At 40.2% G+C, this 18,133-nt stretch overlaps 1 protein-coding gene across 1 annotated transcript in view; it reads left to right on the top strand.

Moving 5' to 3' along the window:
• si:ch211-196i2.1 (collagen alpha-1(III) chain) overlaps positions 1 to 18,133 on the top strand; it is a 65,577-nt gene that overhangs the window by 28,239 nt on the left and 19,205 nt on the right. Inside the window, exons 18-27 of the mRNA XM_062032061.1 lie at positions 207 to 260; positions 336 to 389; positions 1,125 to 1,178; positions 7,397 to 7,450; positions 7,523 to 7,576; positions 8,621 to 8,674; positions 10,372 to 10,389; positions 10,542 to 10,595; positions 12,107 to 12,169; positions 16,690 to 16,855. Coding sequence (XP_061888045.1) covers positions 207 to 260; positions 336 to 389; positions 1,125 to 1,178; positions 7,397 to 7,450; positions 7,523 to 7,576; positions 8,621 to 8,674; positions 10,372 to 10,389; positions 10,542 to 10,595; positions 12,107 to 12,169; positions 16,690 to 16,855 — 625 coding nt within the window. The remainder of the gene's footprint in view (positions 1 to 206; positions 261 to 335; positions 390 to 1,124; positions 1,179 to 7,396; positions 7,451 to 7,522; positions 7,577 to 8,620; positions 8,675 to 10,371; positions 10,390 to 10,541; positions 10,596 to 12,106; positions 12,170 to 16,689; positions 16,856 to 18,133) is intronic.

Below are 18,133 nucleotides of genomic sequence, written 5' to 3'. Positions count from 1 at the left end.
TAATTCATTAAACAGATGATATTCTCAAGAAGGCAATGAGTACAAAGGGTTTTTGCAGACCTTTGAGACACTTGTGATTAAGGGCTATATAAAATAAACTTTGATTGATTGATTGATACAAGAAATTGTTAAAATAATTGTTTGTGTTTGTGTTGATTCTCCACTCTGATTTCTATGTGGTTTTGTCTTTAAAAAACTGACAATAGGGAAAACGAGGGAAACTTGGAGTCAGAGGGACCAGGGGTATGAGAGGACCAAAAGTAAGTCCACACTCTCTGCACATCATATTAAATTATACTCCATGAGCCCAGACAAAACTGTGTATTGTGGTTTAGGGTGAAAAGGGAGAAACAGGACTACCAGGACATCTTGGCTGGGCAGGAATGATTGTAAGACACTTTTTACTCATTGGCTTGTTTCACAGTGTTTGAGTTCAACAGAAAAGAAGCAGATCATTGTGTAATAGTCCTATATTTACATTAGGAGTGTCCTGATCCGATATTAATATCGTACATCGGTCTGAAATCATTAAAAAATAAAGGGCTTATGTATGTGTAAAATGTGTGATAAGCTAGAGTAGGTAATAAGTGTCCTTAATTGAACAATATTGCGGTCTAAAACAGCACATGTGTCAATATAAACAACTGTCAAATAATTATAGTTGCATATCACTCACACATACAAAGTCTCCAAGGTAGAACGAATTGGAAAGTATCCAGTAAGACAAGTTTCCGCATCATTTATCGCATAGAGCTTAATTCAATGAACTATGTGTCATCAAAGATATAATAAACTCTCCACTTCAAATTCAAACACATCATACTGTAAATATGTCATAATGTCAGCGTTTTTATATTTACAATTGTTCTTTAAGTAATTTCACTTGATCAAACAGTCTCTAGCATTTCACACTACAAAATAATACAAGTGAGTACGATGATTTGTGCTGATATTGTACTGGATTAACATTGGTACGCTCCAATAGTCAAGGCCCCAATATCGGTATCGTATCAGAAGTGAAAAAGTTGTATCAGGACACTCCAAATTTACATTGCGAGATTAATAGATAATTATCTAAAGAGTCAGTAATTTAATATGCACCTGATGATTGTCTCATTTCTAAGGGCGTCCCTGGTTTACGTGGCGATGTGGGGGATCTCGGAGGAAAAGGAAAAGAGGTAAAAAAAGAAGCTTATAGATGTGGTGGAATCAAATAAATAGGGATGAGTAGTAATAAAATAAATACAAATAATGTATAAACTGTTTCTTACTCATATTGAATGAGTTATTTTTCCAGGTTCATTGAACATATTGATTCATTCTGTACAAGCACAAGCTAATGAGGGCCACTATCAAAGTTTACAATAAAAAGCCAACAACGCCCTATTTGAAATGCTGCCCATCCGCCACAATCCACATGTCTTTCCCTTTTTTGTGAGGTACAGATAGTAAAAAAAACTGCTAGCACAATGCGGCTATCAATGCAGGTGTCATGATCCGTGGTCCGGATCATGTTTTATTATGTTATGTTAATTTTGGACTCCCAGAGTTCCTGTTTGTGCACTCTTGGGTTTATGTTGGTCACCATGGGGATTAATTGGGTTCACCTGCCTCTGGTTAGTGGTCAGTCTGGCGTCATTGTTTGCTTCATGCTCCTGTTACGTGAGTACTCCTTGTCTTGAGCCTATGCTAACTATTAGCTTCAAGTGGATTCGGCACGTGTTTTCCTTCGACTAGTTTTGTGTTTGTGGGGCTGTTTTGACATTTAAAGATTAAATCATGTTCCTACCTGCAAGTCCTGTCCGGAGTCGTCTGTTTGCATCCCGAGAGAACGAACCGCGCAGTAAGCTGCAACCAAACCGTGACAGCAGGTAATGGGGATTAATCCATTTTGCCTATACAGCCAAAAAAAAAAAATCTCCAAAAACGTTTTACAGTATTTACATGATGTAACCATGTAGTAAAATGCAAAAATATATTAACAGTATTTTGCTCATGTTAAGTATAACCGGAAGAAACTTCTTTCCTGGGCGCATTGATTTCACAGAGCGCATAGCATTTAACGCAACGTCCGTCAACAACACAGAAAGCGAAAGCGCATTCAGGGTTTGCTACCATTAATCATGGCAGACTTTATCAGAGCCGACAAATAATTATATTTTGGGACAAATGATGATCCAGGATCTTATATTTTTAAGCCAGAATATAATAACTGGAAAATTCATGCAAAAATGTATGAGTAGGGCCGTGTTGTGAACCTCCATCCGGTGGGTAGCGGGGGGTGTATGTTGTAGCATCCCGGAAGAGTTAGTGCTGTAAGGGGTTCTGGGTATTTGTTCTGTTGTGTTTATGTTGTGTTACGGTGCGGATGTTGTCCCGAAATGTGTTTGTAATTCTTGTTTGGTGTGGGTTCACAGTGTGGCGCATATTTGTAACAGTGTTAAAGTTGTTTATACGGTCACCCTCAGTGTGACCTGTATGGCTGTTGACCAAGTATGCGTTGCATTCATATGTGTGTGTGAAAAGCCGTAGATATTATGTGATTGGGCCGGCACGCAAAGGCAGTGCCTTTAAGGCCTCCAATATTGTTGTCTGGTTGGAAATCGGGAGAATGGTTGCCCCGGTAGATTTTCGGAAGGGGCCCTGAAATTCGGGAGTCTCCCGGGAAAATCGGGAGGGTTGGCAAGTATGACTGGAAGACGCAACTGCTCTGTACTTCTCCCTACGTCCGTGTACCACTCCGTACAGCGGCGTTTTAAAAAGGCATACATTTTACTTTTTGAAACCGATACCGATCATTTCCGATATTACATTTTAAAGCATTTATCGGCCGGTAATATCGGCAGTCCGATATTATCGGACAGCTCTAGTTAGCACACTTACACGATGGCGTCACGAATAAAAATCCATGATTTTCAAGTTTAAATGTACAAATTTTGCAAAAACGTTAGCACAAAAGAGTAGCATGTAGACAAGGGGAAATAGTTAGCATGCTTGCAGGGTGGAGCTTTTTCTAGACACTCAAAGTGCATTACGGTGAGGAATGACAACTCATATACGATGAGCTAAAAGTTTTAGAAGCGGAGAGGGAAAGAAGACAGGATGAAATGTTGGAGCAGACCGGAGCATGACTTGGTGGTTTAAATGTGTTAGCATTTAGCTACTACAATAGCAATGTCGCCATAGCTTGGTTAATATGCAGGTCACTGCATGTAAATGAAGGTTCATAGAGATTTTTGGATGTTTTTTCAGAGGGATTTTAGGCGGAGTCGGTGAATCCCCATTACCTGCATTGTTAGTTGCCTCTTGCTTGTCTCTTGTGCACTCATCAAAAGACATGTGTTCTTGTTTGTGGATGATGTTTAAAATTCCCCCCTGTGGGGGGGGAGGTGCAGCCAGCGCTGCCTGTCGGAGTAAAAGTCACCGCCGCTGTCCGTGGTGCTGAGGACGAGCGCCATCGGGCAGGGGCATGTGCTGACGGCAGCTGGCAGGTGATTAGATTTCACAGGTGGTACGTGTTAATCTACTCAAGTCGGGTGCAGGAGGAGGAGGAAGTTTGGAGAGTGACTGAAAAGTCACATCCTGAGAGAGAAAAATTTGCATAAAAACATACGATCATCAAAAACCTTGTTAAACCTGCACGCTGGACTCCTGTGCCGTGTCTGACAGAGGGACCGCGAGGAAGCGACTTCCACACTCCCATATATTCAGTTTTCCTTAAAGATGGATGCATGGCAATTATTGTCGCATTGCGTAGTGGAAAATATGTTTTGCATTGCAGTTTCATCACTTCTAAACCATTCTCAATAACAATTGGGGATGGTGTGGTGCGGTTTGGAGAGTGTCCGTGCCAGCAACCTGAGGGTTCCTGGTTCAATCCCCACCCTTTACCAACCTCGTCGCGTCCGTTGTGTCCTTGAGCAAGACACTTCACCCTTGCTCCGGATGGGTCGTGGTTAGCGCCTTGCATGGCAGCTCCCGCCATCAGTGTGTGAATGTGTGCGTGAATGTGGAAATAGTGTCAAAGCGTTTTGAGTACCTTAAAGGTAGAAAAGTGCTATACAAGTATAACCCATTTACCATTTAATACTGATGAAAATTAGAAACTTATCAAGCATACAGAGCCCCAGACGTCACGTGACTAGTTTTGCACATATCACCATATAATGCAGGAAAGAAAGCAGCTAAAATGAAAGTAACACAGTCAGCTTCAAGTCTTTAGAGCAGAGTGACAGGTCATGTGTTTTTGGTTTTGTTTTGTTCCATTTGTTTAGTGTTTAGTTCTATTCACAGCGCTTTGTTCCTCCCTTTGTTTGGTTGCTCGGAGCACTGATTATTTTTCACCTGCCTCTGATTAGGGATCAGGAGGATCAACTGCTCCTGAACGCTAAACAGGGAGATTTTTATACTTGTGTCACCCTGTCTTTGGTGCAGGTTCATTGCACGCTTCATGCAATTGCTATGTTTCAGTCTATTATCTTCAGAGGTTGGTAGAGTAGTAATGCACCACATTTACTCGATTTCATTTACTTAAGTAATTTTTTGGAAAAAAAAGTTTCATTCCGATCGTTACGTTTATTTACATCATAATTATTTATAATCTATTAAGACTTGCAAAGACAAATATATTTAGTCAGCAAGCCTTCTTCCAGCAGGCACTGTCACATGACTGTGTTTCGCCGATTCAACGTAAGCTTGAGTGACGTTTGACTCCAACCTACTCAGTGGCCTGGTGGTTAGAGTGTCCGCCCTGAGATCGGTAGGTTGTGAGTTCAAACCCAAGACTATAAAAATGGGACTCATTACCTCCCTGCTTGGCACTCAGCATCAAGGGTTAGAATTGAGGGTTAAATCACCAAAATGATTCCTGGGTGCGGCCACCGCTGCTGCCCACTGCTCCCCTCACCTCCCAGGGGGTGAACAAGGGGATGGGTCAAAGGCAGAGGACAAATTTCACCACACCTAGTGTGTGTGACAATCATTGGTACTTTAACTTGAACATTTCACCAATCGAACGAAGCCTCACGGCGGAGATCCAATCAAAGCTACAATTCCCAAGACACGGTGTTTGGATTTTTCACTGGGAAACAAGACTATATTGTAGAGATTTAACGATAAACGGTAAAAAATTATGACGGCGGCAAAACTTCAGACGGTTAGTATGACCATTTTTAAATTAAAATGTTCCAAAAAACTGAGATTGATAACTGCCCTTTGATAAGCTCACGGCAGACTGACTGTTGCCAACTCACTAGCTTAAAGTTTAAGTACCAATGATTGTCACACACACACTAGGTGTGGTGAAATTTGTCCTCTGCATTTGACCCATCCCCTTGTTCACCCCCTGGGAGGTGAGGGGAGTCAATTTTGGTGATTTAACCCCCAATTCCGACCCTTGATGCTGAGTGCCAAGCAGGGAAGTAATGGGTCCCATTTTTATAGTCTTTGGTATGACTCGGCCGGGGTTTGAACTCACGACCTACCGATCTCAGGGCGGAAACTTTAACCACTAGGTCACTGAGTTACGTGAAAAAGCTAACGTGAAAACAAGAGACATACGTCTTTCCCTGTTCAAAACAACATCCTTCAATCTTAAAGTCTAATAAACACTTTACTGTCTAAGCAACTAATGTATTCAGTTGTGCACATTTGGGAATTGGGAAAGCAGGAATGTTTGTTATTGCTAGAGGTAAATACTGTAATTGTTACCTGTGTTGTTCTGCTAGCTTTGCTTATGTCAAGCCTGCTTATGCTTTTGGGCACAAATAGTGAGAATTAAAAGTCTCTTACCTGTACACTGCTTCCTAGTCTTTCGCATTCTGGGAACACAAAATACCAACGCCATGCTGAACCGTGACAAGGGGTTCCAAATAGAGATGTCCGATAATGGCTTTTTTGCCGATATCCAATATTCCGATATTGTCCAACTCTTAATTACCGATACCGATATCAACCGATACCGATATATACAGTCGTGGAATTAACACATTATTATGCCTAATTTTGTTGCGATGTCCCGCTGGATGCATTAAACAATGTAACAAGGTTTTCCAAAATAAATCAACTCAAGTTATGGAAAAAATGCCAACATGGCACTGCCATATTTATTATTGAAGTCACAAAGTGCATTATTTTTTTTAACATGTCTCAAAACAGCAGCTTGGAATTTGGGACATGCTCTCCCTGAGAGAGCATGAGGAGGTTGAGGGGGGCGGGGTTGAGGTTGGGGGGGTAGGGGGTAGCGGGGGGTGTATATTGTAGCGTCCCGGAAGAGTTAGTGCTGCAAGGGGTTCTGGGTATTTGTTCTGTTGTGTTACGGTGCGGATGTTCTCCCGAAATGTGTTTGTCATTCTTGTTTGGTGTGAGTTCACAGTGTGGCGCATATTTGTAACAGTGTTAAAGTTGTTTATACGGTCACTCTCAGTGTGACCTGTATGGCTGTTGACCAAGTATGCCTTGCATTCACTTGTGTGTGTGAAAAGCCGCAGATATTATGTGATTGGGCCGGCACGCAAAGGCAGTGCCTTTAAGGTTTATTGGTGCTCTGTACTTCTCCCTACGTCCGTGTACACAGCGGCGTTTTAAAAAGTTTTTGAAACCGATGCCGATCATTTTGAAACCGATACCGATAATTTCCGATATTACATTTTAAAGCATTTATCGGCCGATAATATCGGACTGCCGATATTATCGGACATCTCTAGTTCCAAAGGTTTAATGTAGGCATTATTTTCACGGAGTGGCCTTTCATGTGTGGCAGATATATACATTAAAAATAAAAATACAACTCACTATAACGTTGAATGAGCTGGAGCCACAAGATATAACAAATGGCGACTTCTGATTGGGAGTTTAATTAAAAATCTATAAACAAGCTTATTGGTGTGTTCTTGTGGGACAGGCGAAAGTTACGTTGGAAATAATTTTGTTGTTTATCAATTATTTCATGTTTCTGGTCGGCCCAGTAGCAAATGCGTCACGGACCGGTACCAGTCCCCGGACCGTTGGTTTGATATTGAACAATACACATGTATCCTAATAGGTCAAACATGACCCATCCGTATAATGCAGTGGGCCTTTCCGGCCACCTATAATAAAGGACAAAGTATAGCACGGTAATTTGACAATGATCTCGGAGTTTGTGCTTGTACTGCCATCTAGTGTCTACTTAAGTCTGTACGGTTTAAAATGAGTAAAACATCAATACAGTATTTTTTGCCAATTTTTGTTGAAATCATGTGATTTTTGAGGTTACGGTTACAAGGGACAAATTAATCAAACCACAAGTTAATTCAATGTTAATGAAAAAAAAGCTTTCGAAATCATGGAGGGTCTGAAAATGTGGCTTTAACCCAAAATCTTAGTTAAGTGGAAAATGTATATTTATTGTCCTCAGGGTGAGAAGGGTGACATGGGCCTACCTGGACCACCCGGACTTGATGGCCCCAAGGTAGGCTTTGTTTAATTATAGCTCATATAGTTATTTATTTTTGTCAACATTTCACTGTGTTTATTTGTTTAGGGTATCCGTGGGCCTGTCGGGTCGCCAGGTGAAGTTGGTCTACAGGGAGAGCAGGTAGAAATGATAAGTGTTTTTGTCTCTTTCATGTCCCGCAAAAAATATTATATTATATACTAATACTTAATCACAGGAAAGTGTGGACATGATTCTATAGAGATATCCTGCGCTTATAAGTTCACTTACTGTACTTTATGTTCTGTGAATGTGCTACATGTACTACGTGTTCACACTGGGTCAGGGAAATGCAAGTTATTTATACTGTAGGTATTCAATCTGATAAAGTTTAAAATGATGACTGTGGTTGAAAATAGATATATATAATGATATAAATAATGTATACAAAAGCAGCTGAAACCATTGTTAATTGTGTTGTCACAAATCTTTTCAGGTTCACACGCGTACTGATACATCATGTGATTATTTATGGGGTGAAACAATGTTTTTTTTATTTTGGCTGCCATCGGAAGAAAAATCCATAAATTATCCACTCTGTCTTATAGGCCGCAGGGTTCAAAGTGTAGGTAAAATCCAGCGTCTTATATTCCGGAATTTACGGTACATACGTTTAGCTTGTGTGGTATTTTGTTTTAGCTGTTGTGTAGCTGCTAGTCCTACTATCCTATAACCTACCGTGTTTACCTTTTGTACAAAAGCCAAAACCAGTGAAGTTGGCACGTCGTGTAATTCGCAAATAAAAACAGAATACAATGATTTGCAAATACTTTTCAACTTATATTCAATTGAATATACTGCAAAGACAAGATACTTAATGTTCGAACTGAGAAACTTAATTTTTGTTTTGCAAATATTCATTAACTTAGAATTTAACGGCGGCAACACATTGCAAAAAAGTTGGCACAGGGGCATTTTTACCACTGTGTTACATGGCCTTTCCTTTTAACAACACTCAGTAAACATTTGGGAACTGAGGAGACCAATTTTTGAAGTTAAAGATGAGTGTCCATTGGATGAGAATGTCAGTTAGTGATCTTGTATTAATGCAATTAAAAATGCCTCACATGCATTTTGCAAACATATTTCCCCAAACCAATATGCATTTAATCTGATTGTGGTTTCTCTCCTCTCTGACTTTCACAGGGAAATATTGGTTCAACTGGACCGAGGGGCAGAACAGGCACACCTGGATTACCTGTAAATTTCAGTAATATTACAATGTTGTACAATGTCATTTATTCTTAGCGTATTGAAACCACGTGTTATTTTGTTCTGCTTGCCTAAAATGCCATTTTGAATCAATCTAACCATATGTAGAATAGTGGTTTGCACGTTTGCCCCACAGTCATGAGTTACGTGTTCAAATCTATGTGCCGTTGAAGGCAAAGCAGCAGGAAACGCTTAAAACTAAATAAAAAAATAACTAGCACAGAAAGCAACATGCATAAACCACAGTGACCCCTGCTGGCATAATTAAGCCAATGGTTGATTTGAAAGTTACTTTTTTGTTTACACTGATTGTGACTTATGATTTCAGGGGTTATCTTTTGTGCCGATAAAATTCCATAAAAATCTAAAAAATACAAATTGTTTTTACTGTACACCCAATTAGGCCACATGGAAAAAAATCTACTCCCAAGTGGGCCGGACTGAGAAAATCACGGCACGATAACTTAAAAATAAAGACAACTCAAGATTGTTTTCTTTGTTTAAAAATAGAACAAGCACAATCTGAAATTGTACAAATCATAATGTTGTTGGGGTTTTTTTTGTACAATTACCTGTTGCGTTTAATAGTATTCTATCTTTTTTATTTGTCGTTATTTATATTTTCTGAATAAATGATGTGATAATGTTGGTGTTAATTTTCAATCCATCAAGATAAAAAAATATATATCCAAATCCAACTACAGTATGTTATATATGTAATTTGATCATTTTACTCGACTGATGTACTAACATCATGTGGTTTATTTTGTACATACACTACCGTTCAAAAGTTTGGGGTCACATTGAAATGTCCTTATTTTTTAAGGAAAAGCACTGTACTTTTCAATGAAGATAACTTTAAACTAGTCTTAACTTTAAAGAAATACACTCTATACATTGCTAATGTGGTAAATTACTATTCTAGCTGTAAATGTCTGTTTTTTGGTGCAATATCTACATAGGTGTATAGAGGCCCATTTCCAGCAACTATTACTCCAGTGTTCTAATGGTACAATGTGTTTGCTCGTTGGCTCAGAAGGCTAATTGATGATTAGAAAACCCTTGTGCAATCATGTTCACACATCTGAAAAAGGTTTAGCTCGTTACAGAAGCTACAAAACTGACCTTCCTTTGAGCAGATTGAGTTTCTGGAGCATCACATTTGTGGGGTCAATTAAACGCTCAAAATGGCCAGAAAAAGAGAACTTTCATCTGAAACTCAACAGTCTATTCTTGTTCTTAGAAATGAAGGCTATTCCACAAAATTGTTTGGGTGACCCCAAACTTTTGAACGGTAGTGTGTATGTAGCATCATCTACAAAGATGCAAATAGTTGCTATTGCGACATCCAGTGGACACATTTAGAACAGCGGTATCTTTCATTAAAAAATTTCAGGTCAATATTTATACTTAGCAAACTCATCCCGCGGGCCGGATAAAACCTGTTCGCAGGCCTGATCCGGCCCTCGGGCCGTACGTTTGACACCCCTGCTCTATGCTTATAGAGAGGGGCAGCCCTGCTTTCAAAAATGCACACCCTGCTGGATTTAGAGGAATATGCAACGCAGCGAATGCCAAACCACAAATAGGCAGATATATACTGTATTAAATCAACCATAGATTTAGAGTAGCACAGAACAAAGTATTTTTTTTTTGTCATCATGCAAATTTCCTCTGTGTTGCAGGGCATGTTTGGGTTGCAGGTGAGATTCTTACTTCAAAGTTCTGTTTATTATCATTGAGTGTTTCATGTGTACACCAACTTTACTACTAAGTTGAAGTGACAATTCATGACAATGTTGCTGTTTAAAGTTTTTGTCGGTAATAATGTTCCAATGTTTTCTTTTACCTGAAGGGTTTGAAAGGTTATCAAGGTTTTCCTGGTCTGCCTGGCAGAAGAGGCCTCCCGGTGAGTTCATAAAAATAAAAAAAACACCAACTCGGACATGCTTGGAACACCTCACCAGAAAAATAGATGATTAACTCAAATGTCTTTATGGTTAAAGGCCTACTGAAATTAAATGTTCTTATTTAAACGGGGATAGCAGGTCTATTCTATGTGTCATACTTGATCATTTCGTGATATTGCCATATTTTTGCTGAAAGGATTTAGTAGAGAACATCGACAATAAAGTTTGCAACTTTTGGTCGCTGATAAAAAAAAGCCTTGCCTATACTGGAAGTAGCGTGACGTCACAGGTTGAAGAGCTCCTCACATCTGCGCATTGTTTACACCAGCAGCGATAGCGATTCGAACCGAGAAAGTGACGATTACCCCATTAATTTGAGCGAGGATGAAAGATTCGTGGATGAGGAAAGTGAGAGTGAAAGATTAGAGTGCAGTGCAGGACGCCAGGGTGTATCTTTTTTCACTCTGACCGTAACTTAGGTACAAGGGCTCATTGGATTCCACACTTTCTCCTTTTTCTATTGTGGATCACGGATTTGTATTTTAAACCACCTCGGATACTATATCCTCTTGAAAATGAGAGTCGAGAACGCGAAATGGACATTCACTGTGACTTTTATCTCCACGACAATACATCGGTGAAGCACTTTAGCTTCGGAGCTAACGTGATAGCATCGTGCTTAACTGCGGATAGAAATAGAACAAACATGCCCCTGACTGGAAGGATAGACAGAAGATCAACAATACTACTATTACTTCTACTATCAGGAGACACCAAACCAAACCCTGGACCTGTATCCACACGGTTAATGCTGTCCAGCCTGGCGAAGCCTAGCAATGCTGTTGCTAAAGACGCCATTGAAGCTAACTTAGCTACGGGACCTCGACAGAGCTATGCTAAAAACTTTAGCTCTCCACCTACGCCAGCCCTCATCTGCTCATCACCACCCGTGCTCACCTGCGTTCCAGCGATCGACGGCGCGACGAAGGACTTCACCCGATCATCGGTGCGGTCGGCGGCTAGCGTCGGATAGCGCGTCTGCTATCCAACTCAAAGTCCTCCTGGTTGTGTTGCTGTAGCCAGCCGCTAATACACTGATCTCACCTACAGCTTTCTTCTTTGCTGTCTCCATTGTTCATTAAACAAATTGCAAAAGATTCACCAACACAGATGTCCAGAATACTGTGGAGTTTTTCGATGAAAACAGACGCTGTTTGTATTGGGACACAATGGTGTCCCAATACTTCCGTTCAATCCGTGACGTCACGCGCAAACGTCATCATACCGAGACGTTTTCAGCCGGATATTTCCCGGGAAATTTAAAATTGCACTTTATAAGTTAACCCGGCCGTATTGGCATGTGTTGCAATGTTAAGATGTCATCATTGATATATAAACTATCAGACTGCGTGGCCGGTAGTAGTGGGTTTCAGTAGGCCTTTAAGGCAAATCTACTTATTTTGCATTTAATCAGCACTCATTATGATGTTTCTTTATCTTCCTGTTGAAGGGTCCACCTGGTGTTCCTGGATTACCAGGACCATCTCTAAACATGACTTTGACAGAACTCAAGGCAAGTAACGAACCTTGAGAATGTAACTTAGAATTTAGTTCCAGGACACCCCGAAGGATGTCAAACAGTCACAATGATAACATCTTTATTACTGTATAGGGAATGTTTCCAATGCCATTCTTAACTTTCATGCAATTGTTTAATTTGTTTTACGAGTGATTTATGACCATGTTCGTTATAGTTGTAGTGTTCTTGTGCAGTGCATTGTAATGCTGACTTAACGCTGATATAAACCAGAGCCAGTGTAGATCTCAATAGACATGCCAGTGAAAATTAGAAAATAAAGTAATTCAAATATACTTATTATTCTTGTACATATTTGTATAATAATTCAGTGTACTATACGCATTGTAAACAAAATAGTTCAAACAGTAGATGCAATGTAAAGAAATCAATCAATCAATCAATCAATGTTTATTTATATAGCCCTAAATCACAAGTGTCTCAAAGGGCTGTACAAGCCACAACGACATCCTCGGTACAGAGCCCACATACGGGCAAGGAAAAACTCACCCCAGTGGGACGTCGGTGAATGACTATGAGAAACCTTGGAGAGGACCGCATATGTGGGTAACCCCCCCCCCCTCTAGGGGGGGGGGGGTTACCAGCAGAGGACTACTGCATTTCCTTATTGCAGTGTGTACCGTGAGATACAGTCTGGTGTGCCGTGGGAGATTATGTAATTTCACCTAATTGGGTTAAAAATGTTTTTTGCAAACCAGTAATTATAATCCGCAAATGTGCCGTTGTTGAGTGTCTGAGACAGTGTGCAGGTAAAAAGGTATCTAATGCTTAAACCAAAAATAACCAAAAGGCAAGTGTTGCTAAGAAAAGGCATTGAAGCATAGGGATGGCTATGCAGAACGAAGCTAAAACTGAACTGGCTGCAAAGTAAACAAAAACAAAATGCTGGACGACAGCAAAGACTTACAGCGTGTGGAGCAGCAGACGGCGTCCCCAAAGTACATCCGTACATGACATGACAATCAACAACAAAATAGGAGCGCAAGACAAGAATTAAAACACTACACACAGGAAAAGACCAAAAAACTCCAAATAAGTCTACCTGCTCTTGTGGTTAGAGTGTCCGCCCTGAGATCGGTTGGTTGTGAGTTCAAACCCCGGCCGAGTCATACCAAAGACTATAAAAATGGGACCCATTACCTCCCTGCTTGGCACCCAGCATCAAGGGTTGGAATTGGGGGTTAAATCACCAAAATGATTCCCGGGCGCGGCCACCGCTGCTGTTCACTGCTCCCCTCACCTCCCAGGGGGTGAACAAGGGGATGGGTCAAATGCAGAGGCCAAATTTCACCACACCTAGAGTGTGTGTGATAATCATCGGTACTTTAACTTTAACTTTAAGTCACAATGTGATGTGACAGGTGGTGACAGTACACCTACTTTGAGACAAGAGCTATAGTGATGCAAGGTTGGTTATGGTTTGAATTCATATCCAACAATTGCGAGAAAGACTTTTTACTGCCAATATCGGCTGTTTCATTTTTTAATGTTTTCTGCTGGTGGTGTGCCTCGAGATGTTTTCAATGAAAAATATGTGCCTTGGCTCAGAAAAGGTTGAAAAACACTGCCTTGTTAAATAGTACATAGTGTGCAGATGTACACAAAGTTTTGAACGGATGACACTAGTTATACTTTTAAACGTCTATAAGATAAAATTACCTTCTTATTATCCATTTGCTTTAATTTTCACACCAAACCAAACATCCCAGAACAAGCTAGTCAGGTTACTTCTAGACCTCCACCCCAGATCCCACCTCACTCCTACCCACTTCTCCAAAGTGGGCTGGCTCAAGGTGGAGGACAGAGTTAAACAACTTGCACTGAGCCTAGTCTATAAAATCCACTACACCTCCCTGATACCGAAGTACATGTCAATCTACTTCCTTAACGTAAATGACCGCCATAACCACAACACCAGGGGGAGCTCCACTAACCACGTTAAACCCAGATTCCGAACTAACAAAGGTCTTAACTCATTCTCTTTCTATGCCACATCAATGTGGAATGCGCTCCCAACAGGTATAAAAGAAAGGGCATCTCTATCCTCCTTCAAAACCGCAATAAAAGTTCACCTCCAGGCAGCTACAACCCTAAACTAACACCCTCCCCGGATTGCTAGTAATCAAATGTAAACAATCAAATGCAGATACTTTTTCTTATGCCTTCTGATCTCTCTCTCTCTCTCTCTCTCTCTCTCTCTCTCTCTCTCTCTCTCTCTCTCTCTCTCTCTCTCTCTCTCTCTCTCTCTCTCTCTCTCTGTCCACTACTTGCTGTCCATATCCTACCCCCACCCCCTCCACACCCCTGATTGTAAATAATGTGAATAATAATTTAATGTGATTATCTTGTGTGATGACTGTATTATGATGATAGTATATATGATAGTATATATCTGTATCATGAATCAATTTAAGTGGACCCCGACTTAAACAAGTTGAAAAACTTATTCGGGTGTTACCATTTAGTGGTCAATTGTACGGAATATGTACTTCACTGTGCAACCTACTAATAAAAGTCTCAATCAATTAATCAAAAAAAACCAGGAAGCTAACAGGAAGGGATTTAGCACATGTGACATCATCAATACAGCAATTAGCGATCACAATGTACAACAATATTACCGTATTTTTGGGAGTATAAGTCGCTCCGGAGTATAAGTCCCACCGGCCGAAAATGCATAATAAAGAAGGAAAACAACATGTATAAGTCGCACTGGAGTATAAGTCGCATTTTGGGGGGAAATTTATTTGATAAAAGCCAACACCAAGAATTGACATTTGAAAGGCAATTTAAAATAAATAAAGAATAGTGAACAACAGGCTGAATAAGTGTACGTTATATGACGCATAAATAACCAACTGAGAACGTGCCTGGTATGTTAACGTAATGTCATGATCCGTGGTCTGGATCATGTTTTTGTGTTTTCTGTTAGTTTTGGACTCCTTTTGTTATTGCTTGTGCACCTGTGAGTTTGTTTCGTCACCATGGTTACTTATTATTGTCACCTGCCGCTTGTGTTCCCGACGCGCACCTGTTTGCCATCACTGACACTATTTAAGCCTGCCTTTCTGTTCACTTGTCCTGTCCTCCTTGTTTGCGGTAAGCAACAGTCACGTTTTTGTATTTCATGTTCCAGATTCCTGTGCTAAGTGTTAGCCTTAGCTTCCCGTGCGTTCGGCACGCTTTTCTTTTGTTTGTTTTCTGTCTTGCGGTATACTGTATGATTTATAATTAATAAATCATCTCCTACCTTTACGTTTTCGTCCGGAGTTGTCCGTGTTGCATTGGAGGAACAATCCCGCATAAAGATGCGACCCCCACGTGACACGTAACATATTATGGTAAGAGTCATTCAAATAACAATAACATATAGAACATGCTATACGTTTACCAAACAATCTTTCACTCCTAATCGCTAAATCCCATGAAATCTTATACGTCTAGTCTCTTACATGAATGAGCTAAATAATATTATTTGATATTTTACGGTAATGTGTTAATAATTTTACACATAAGTCGGCCAAACTATGAAAAAAACTGCGATTTATAGTCCGAAAAACACGGTACACTTTTTTACAAGAATATTAACAAATGTAGTCACAATATCTTTCTTTTACACTTTAATATGAAAACAAGACGATTATTTAGCAAGAAATATGCAAGCATATTAACAAATGACTTTACGGTAACACGTTTGTTGTCAACCTATTATTACTGAGCAACCATGACAGTGACGCGTCTATCACTCCTACACAACACAATAAGTTCCATGCAGTTTACAAGGTCGACGTCACATTCCTCCTCTTTGCAGTCACTGGTACCCTATGGTGCTGGCATCGCAGACAAAAAAAAACTAAAAGGCCAAAGAAAAACAATCAATGGGTGATTTGCACATCACCCCTGTTCTGCAGCAACTCCACTGGCTACCCATCAAACATCGTATCCACTTTAAAATAATTCTCCTCACTTTCAAAGACATCCATAACCTCTCTCCGTCATATCTCTCTGACCTGCTCCATGTCGCCACGCCCCCACGTTCCCTAAGATCTTCTTCATCCATCCATCTCACTGTCCCCTTATTTAAACTGTCCACCATGGGTGCCCGAGCTTTCAGCCGCTCTGCCCCACATCTTTGGAACTCTTTACCACCAGACCTTCGCAACTTAGACTCAATATCCCTCTTCAAATCAAGACTCAAAACACACCTATTCCTGACTGCTTATTAATTGTACCGGTAATCATCTTATCTTCTCTATCTTTGTTGTTGTTGTTTTTATCCAATTTGATTTTGTACGGTGTCCTTGAGTGCCCAGAAAGGCGCCTTATAAGTAAAATGTATTATTATTATTATTATTATATGTTCAGCTTTCAGGAATCCACTCAAAAACAAGATAAACTAATAATGTCAGATTAAAAGTACAAAAGCGTATGGACTTTATGTTCGTTTGACTGCCGTTTGAATGTGCTAATGGATGCGTATGTTCTTTTCTCCCCAGGAACTAATGTATGTCTCCGATAAGCCCAACTACCATTTGATCCAGACTCTTCTGGATTCTCTCGAGCAGGAGCTTCGACGGCTGGTGGATCCTCCTGATGGCACCAAAGACCACCCTGCCACTACATGCCAAGAACTTTTGCTCTGCCACCCGGAATACACCAGTGGTCAGTAAGCAAACACTGCAGTTAGCAAACTTGAACAGGTTTCAATCAAGTCAGACCTGAATGTCAAACGCAAGACGCGGGCGGGCGTACCGTCGTATCACAATCCATTTGATGCATCAAGCAAAACAATCACAAATAGACCTATGTAAGTACGCTGATAACAACCACTCTGCTGCAACACTGAAGTGTTCTGAGAGACATCAAGTAATTCCATTTTTGGTCTGAAAATAATTATTCATCAACTGCAAATAGGACACCGTAAAACAGAAGCCCGGTTTTTGTACGCCCCATTTTTTTTAAGATTTGGTTTTTGATCAACTTTTGCCAAATGTTTATTACTTTGGTTTACGTTTACCATTTCACCCTTCAACTCAACAGAAAAAAGCGTTTTTTTCCGCATAATTGAGTACCCAAACAAAGAATCCGCCCCCTTGGGTGACCGGTGCAATGGAAGCCGAGTGGATATGGTTAATACCTAAGAGTCTAGTCAAGGGATCCTCTTGCATGTAGACAAGTCAGAATGCCGAGATGTCACCGACTGATGCTGAAGGAGTTGTCCACACTGGGTCCCGACTTTATAATGTGAGAGTCCATTCCATAGTGGGGCCGGCAGGGCATCCTTTTGTATGCAGATAAGTCAGCAGCGCAGAGATGTCACCAACTGATGCACAGAGGAGTGGTCCACCCCCCGGTCCCAACTTTCTATTTAATTATTTGTTTTAATGATTTCACAATTTAATATTTATTTCACGATTAAATAGTTTAATTGTATTTATTTATTATTTTCTGAAAGTGCAGAAGTACCTCCGACAACTACAATAAATTCCTCTACTTTAACTGCTACATGCTCTGGGTCAGCAGGTCTTGCTGCCACATACTCTGCAAAGGCTAAACCAGGGGTGCCAAACTCAAATACAGAGTGGGCCAAAATTTAAAAGTGAACAAAGCCGCGGGCCAAGGTTGAACAAATTAACCTTTTAATAGGGACCCAAACAAGTTTTGCATTGAATATTGAACAAGCAAGGCTTATATAACTTTATAGTGACATGCAAAATTGAGTTTCCAAATAGTAAGACTAATAATTAAAAAATATCAATGGCATATCAAATACAATTTAAATAAAAATTGAATGCCTCTTTTCTATTTGCAGCCTTCTGAGGTAAATATCAACATTAACTTTTTCCACAGGCTAATACATTTTAAAATAAAATAATGAATAAACCAACCATTCAGGACTTTAAACTGCTCAGTTTGCAACACACTGATCTAATCTGATAT

This window comes from Entelurus aequoreus, linkage group LG21 (assembly GCF_033978785.1).
Source record: "Entelurus aequoreus isolate RoL-2023_Sb linkage group LG21, RoL_Eaeq_v1.1, whole genome shotgun sequence".
In the NCBI taxonomy this organism is placed as follows: Eukaryota; Metazoa; Chordata; class Actinopteri; order Syngnathiformes; family Syngnathidae; genus Entelurus; species Entelurus aequoreus.
The sequence above is the reverse complement of the archived record's forward strand: the minus strand, read 5'-3'. Positions and strand labels throughout refer to the sequence as shown.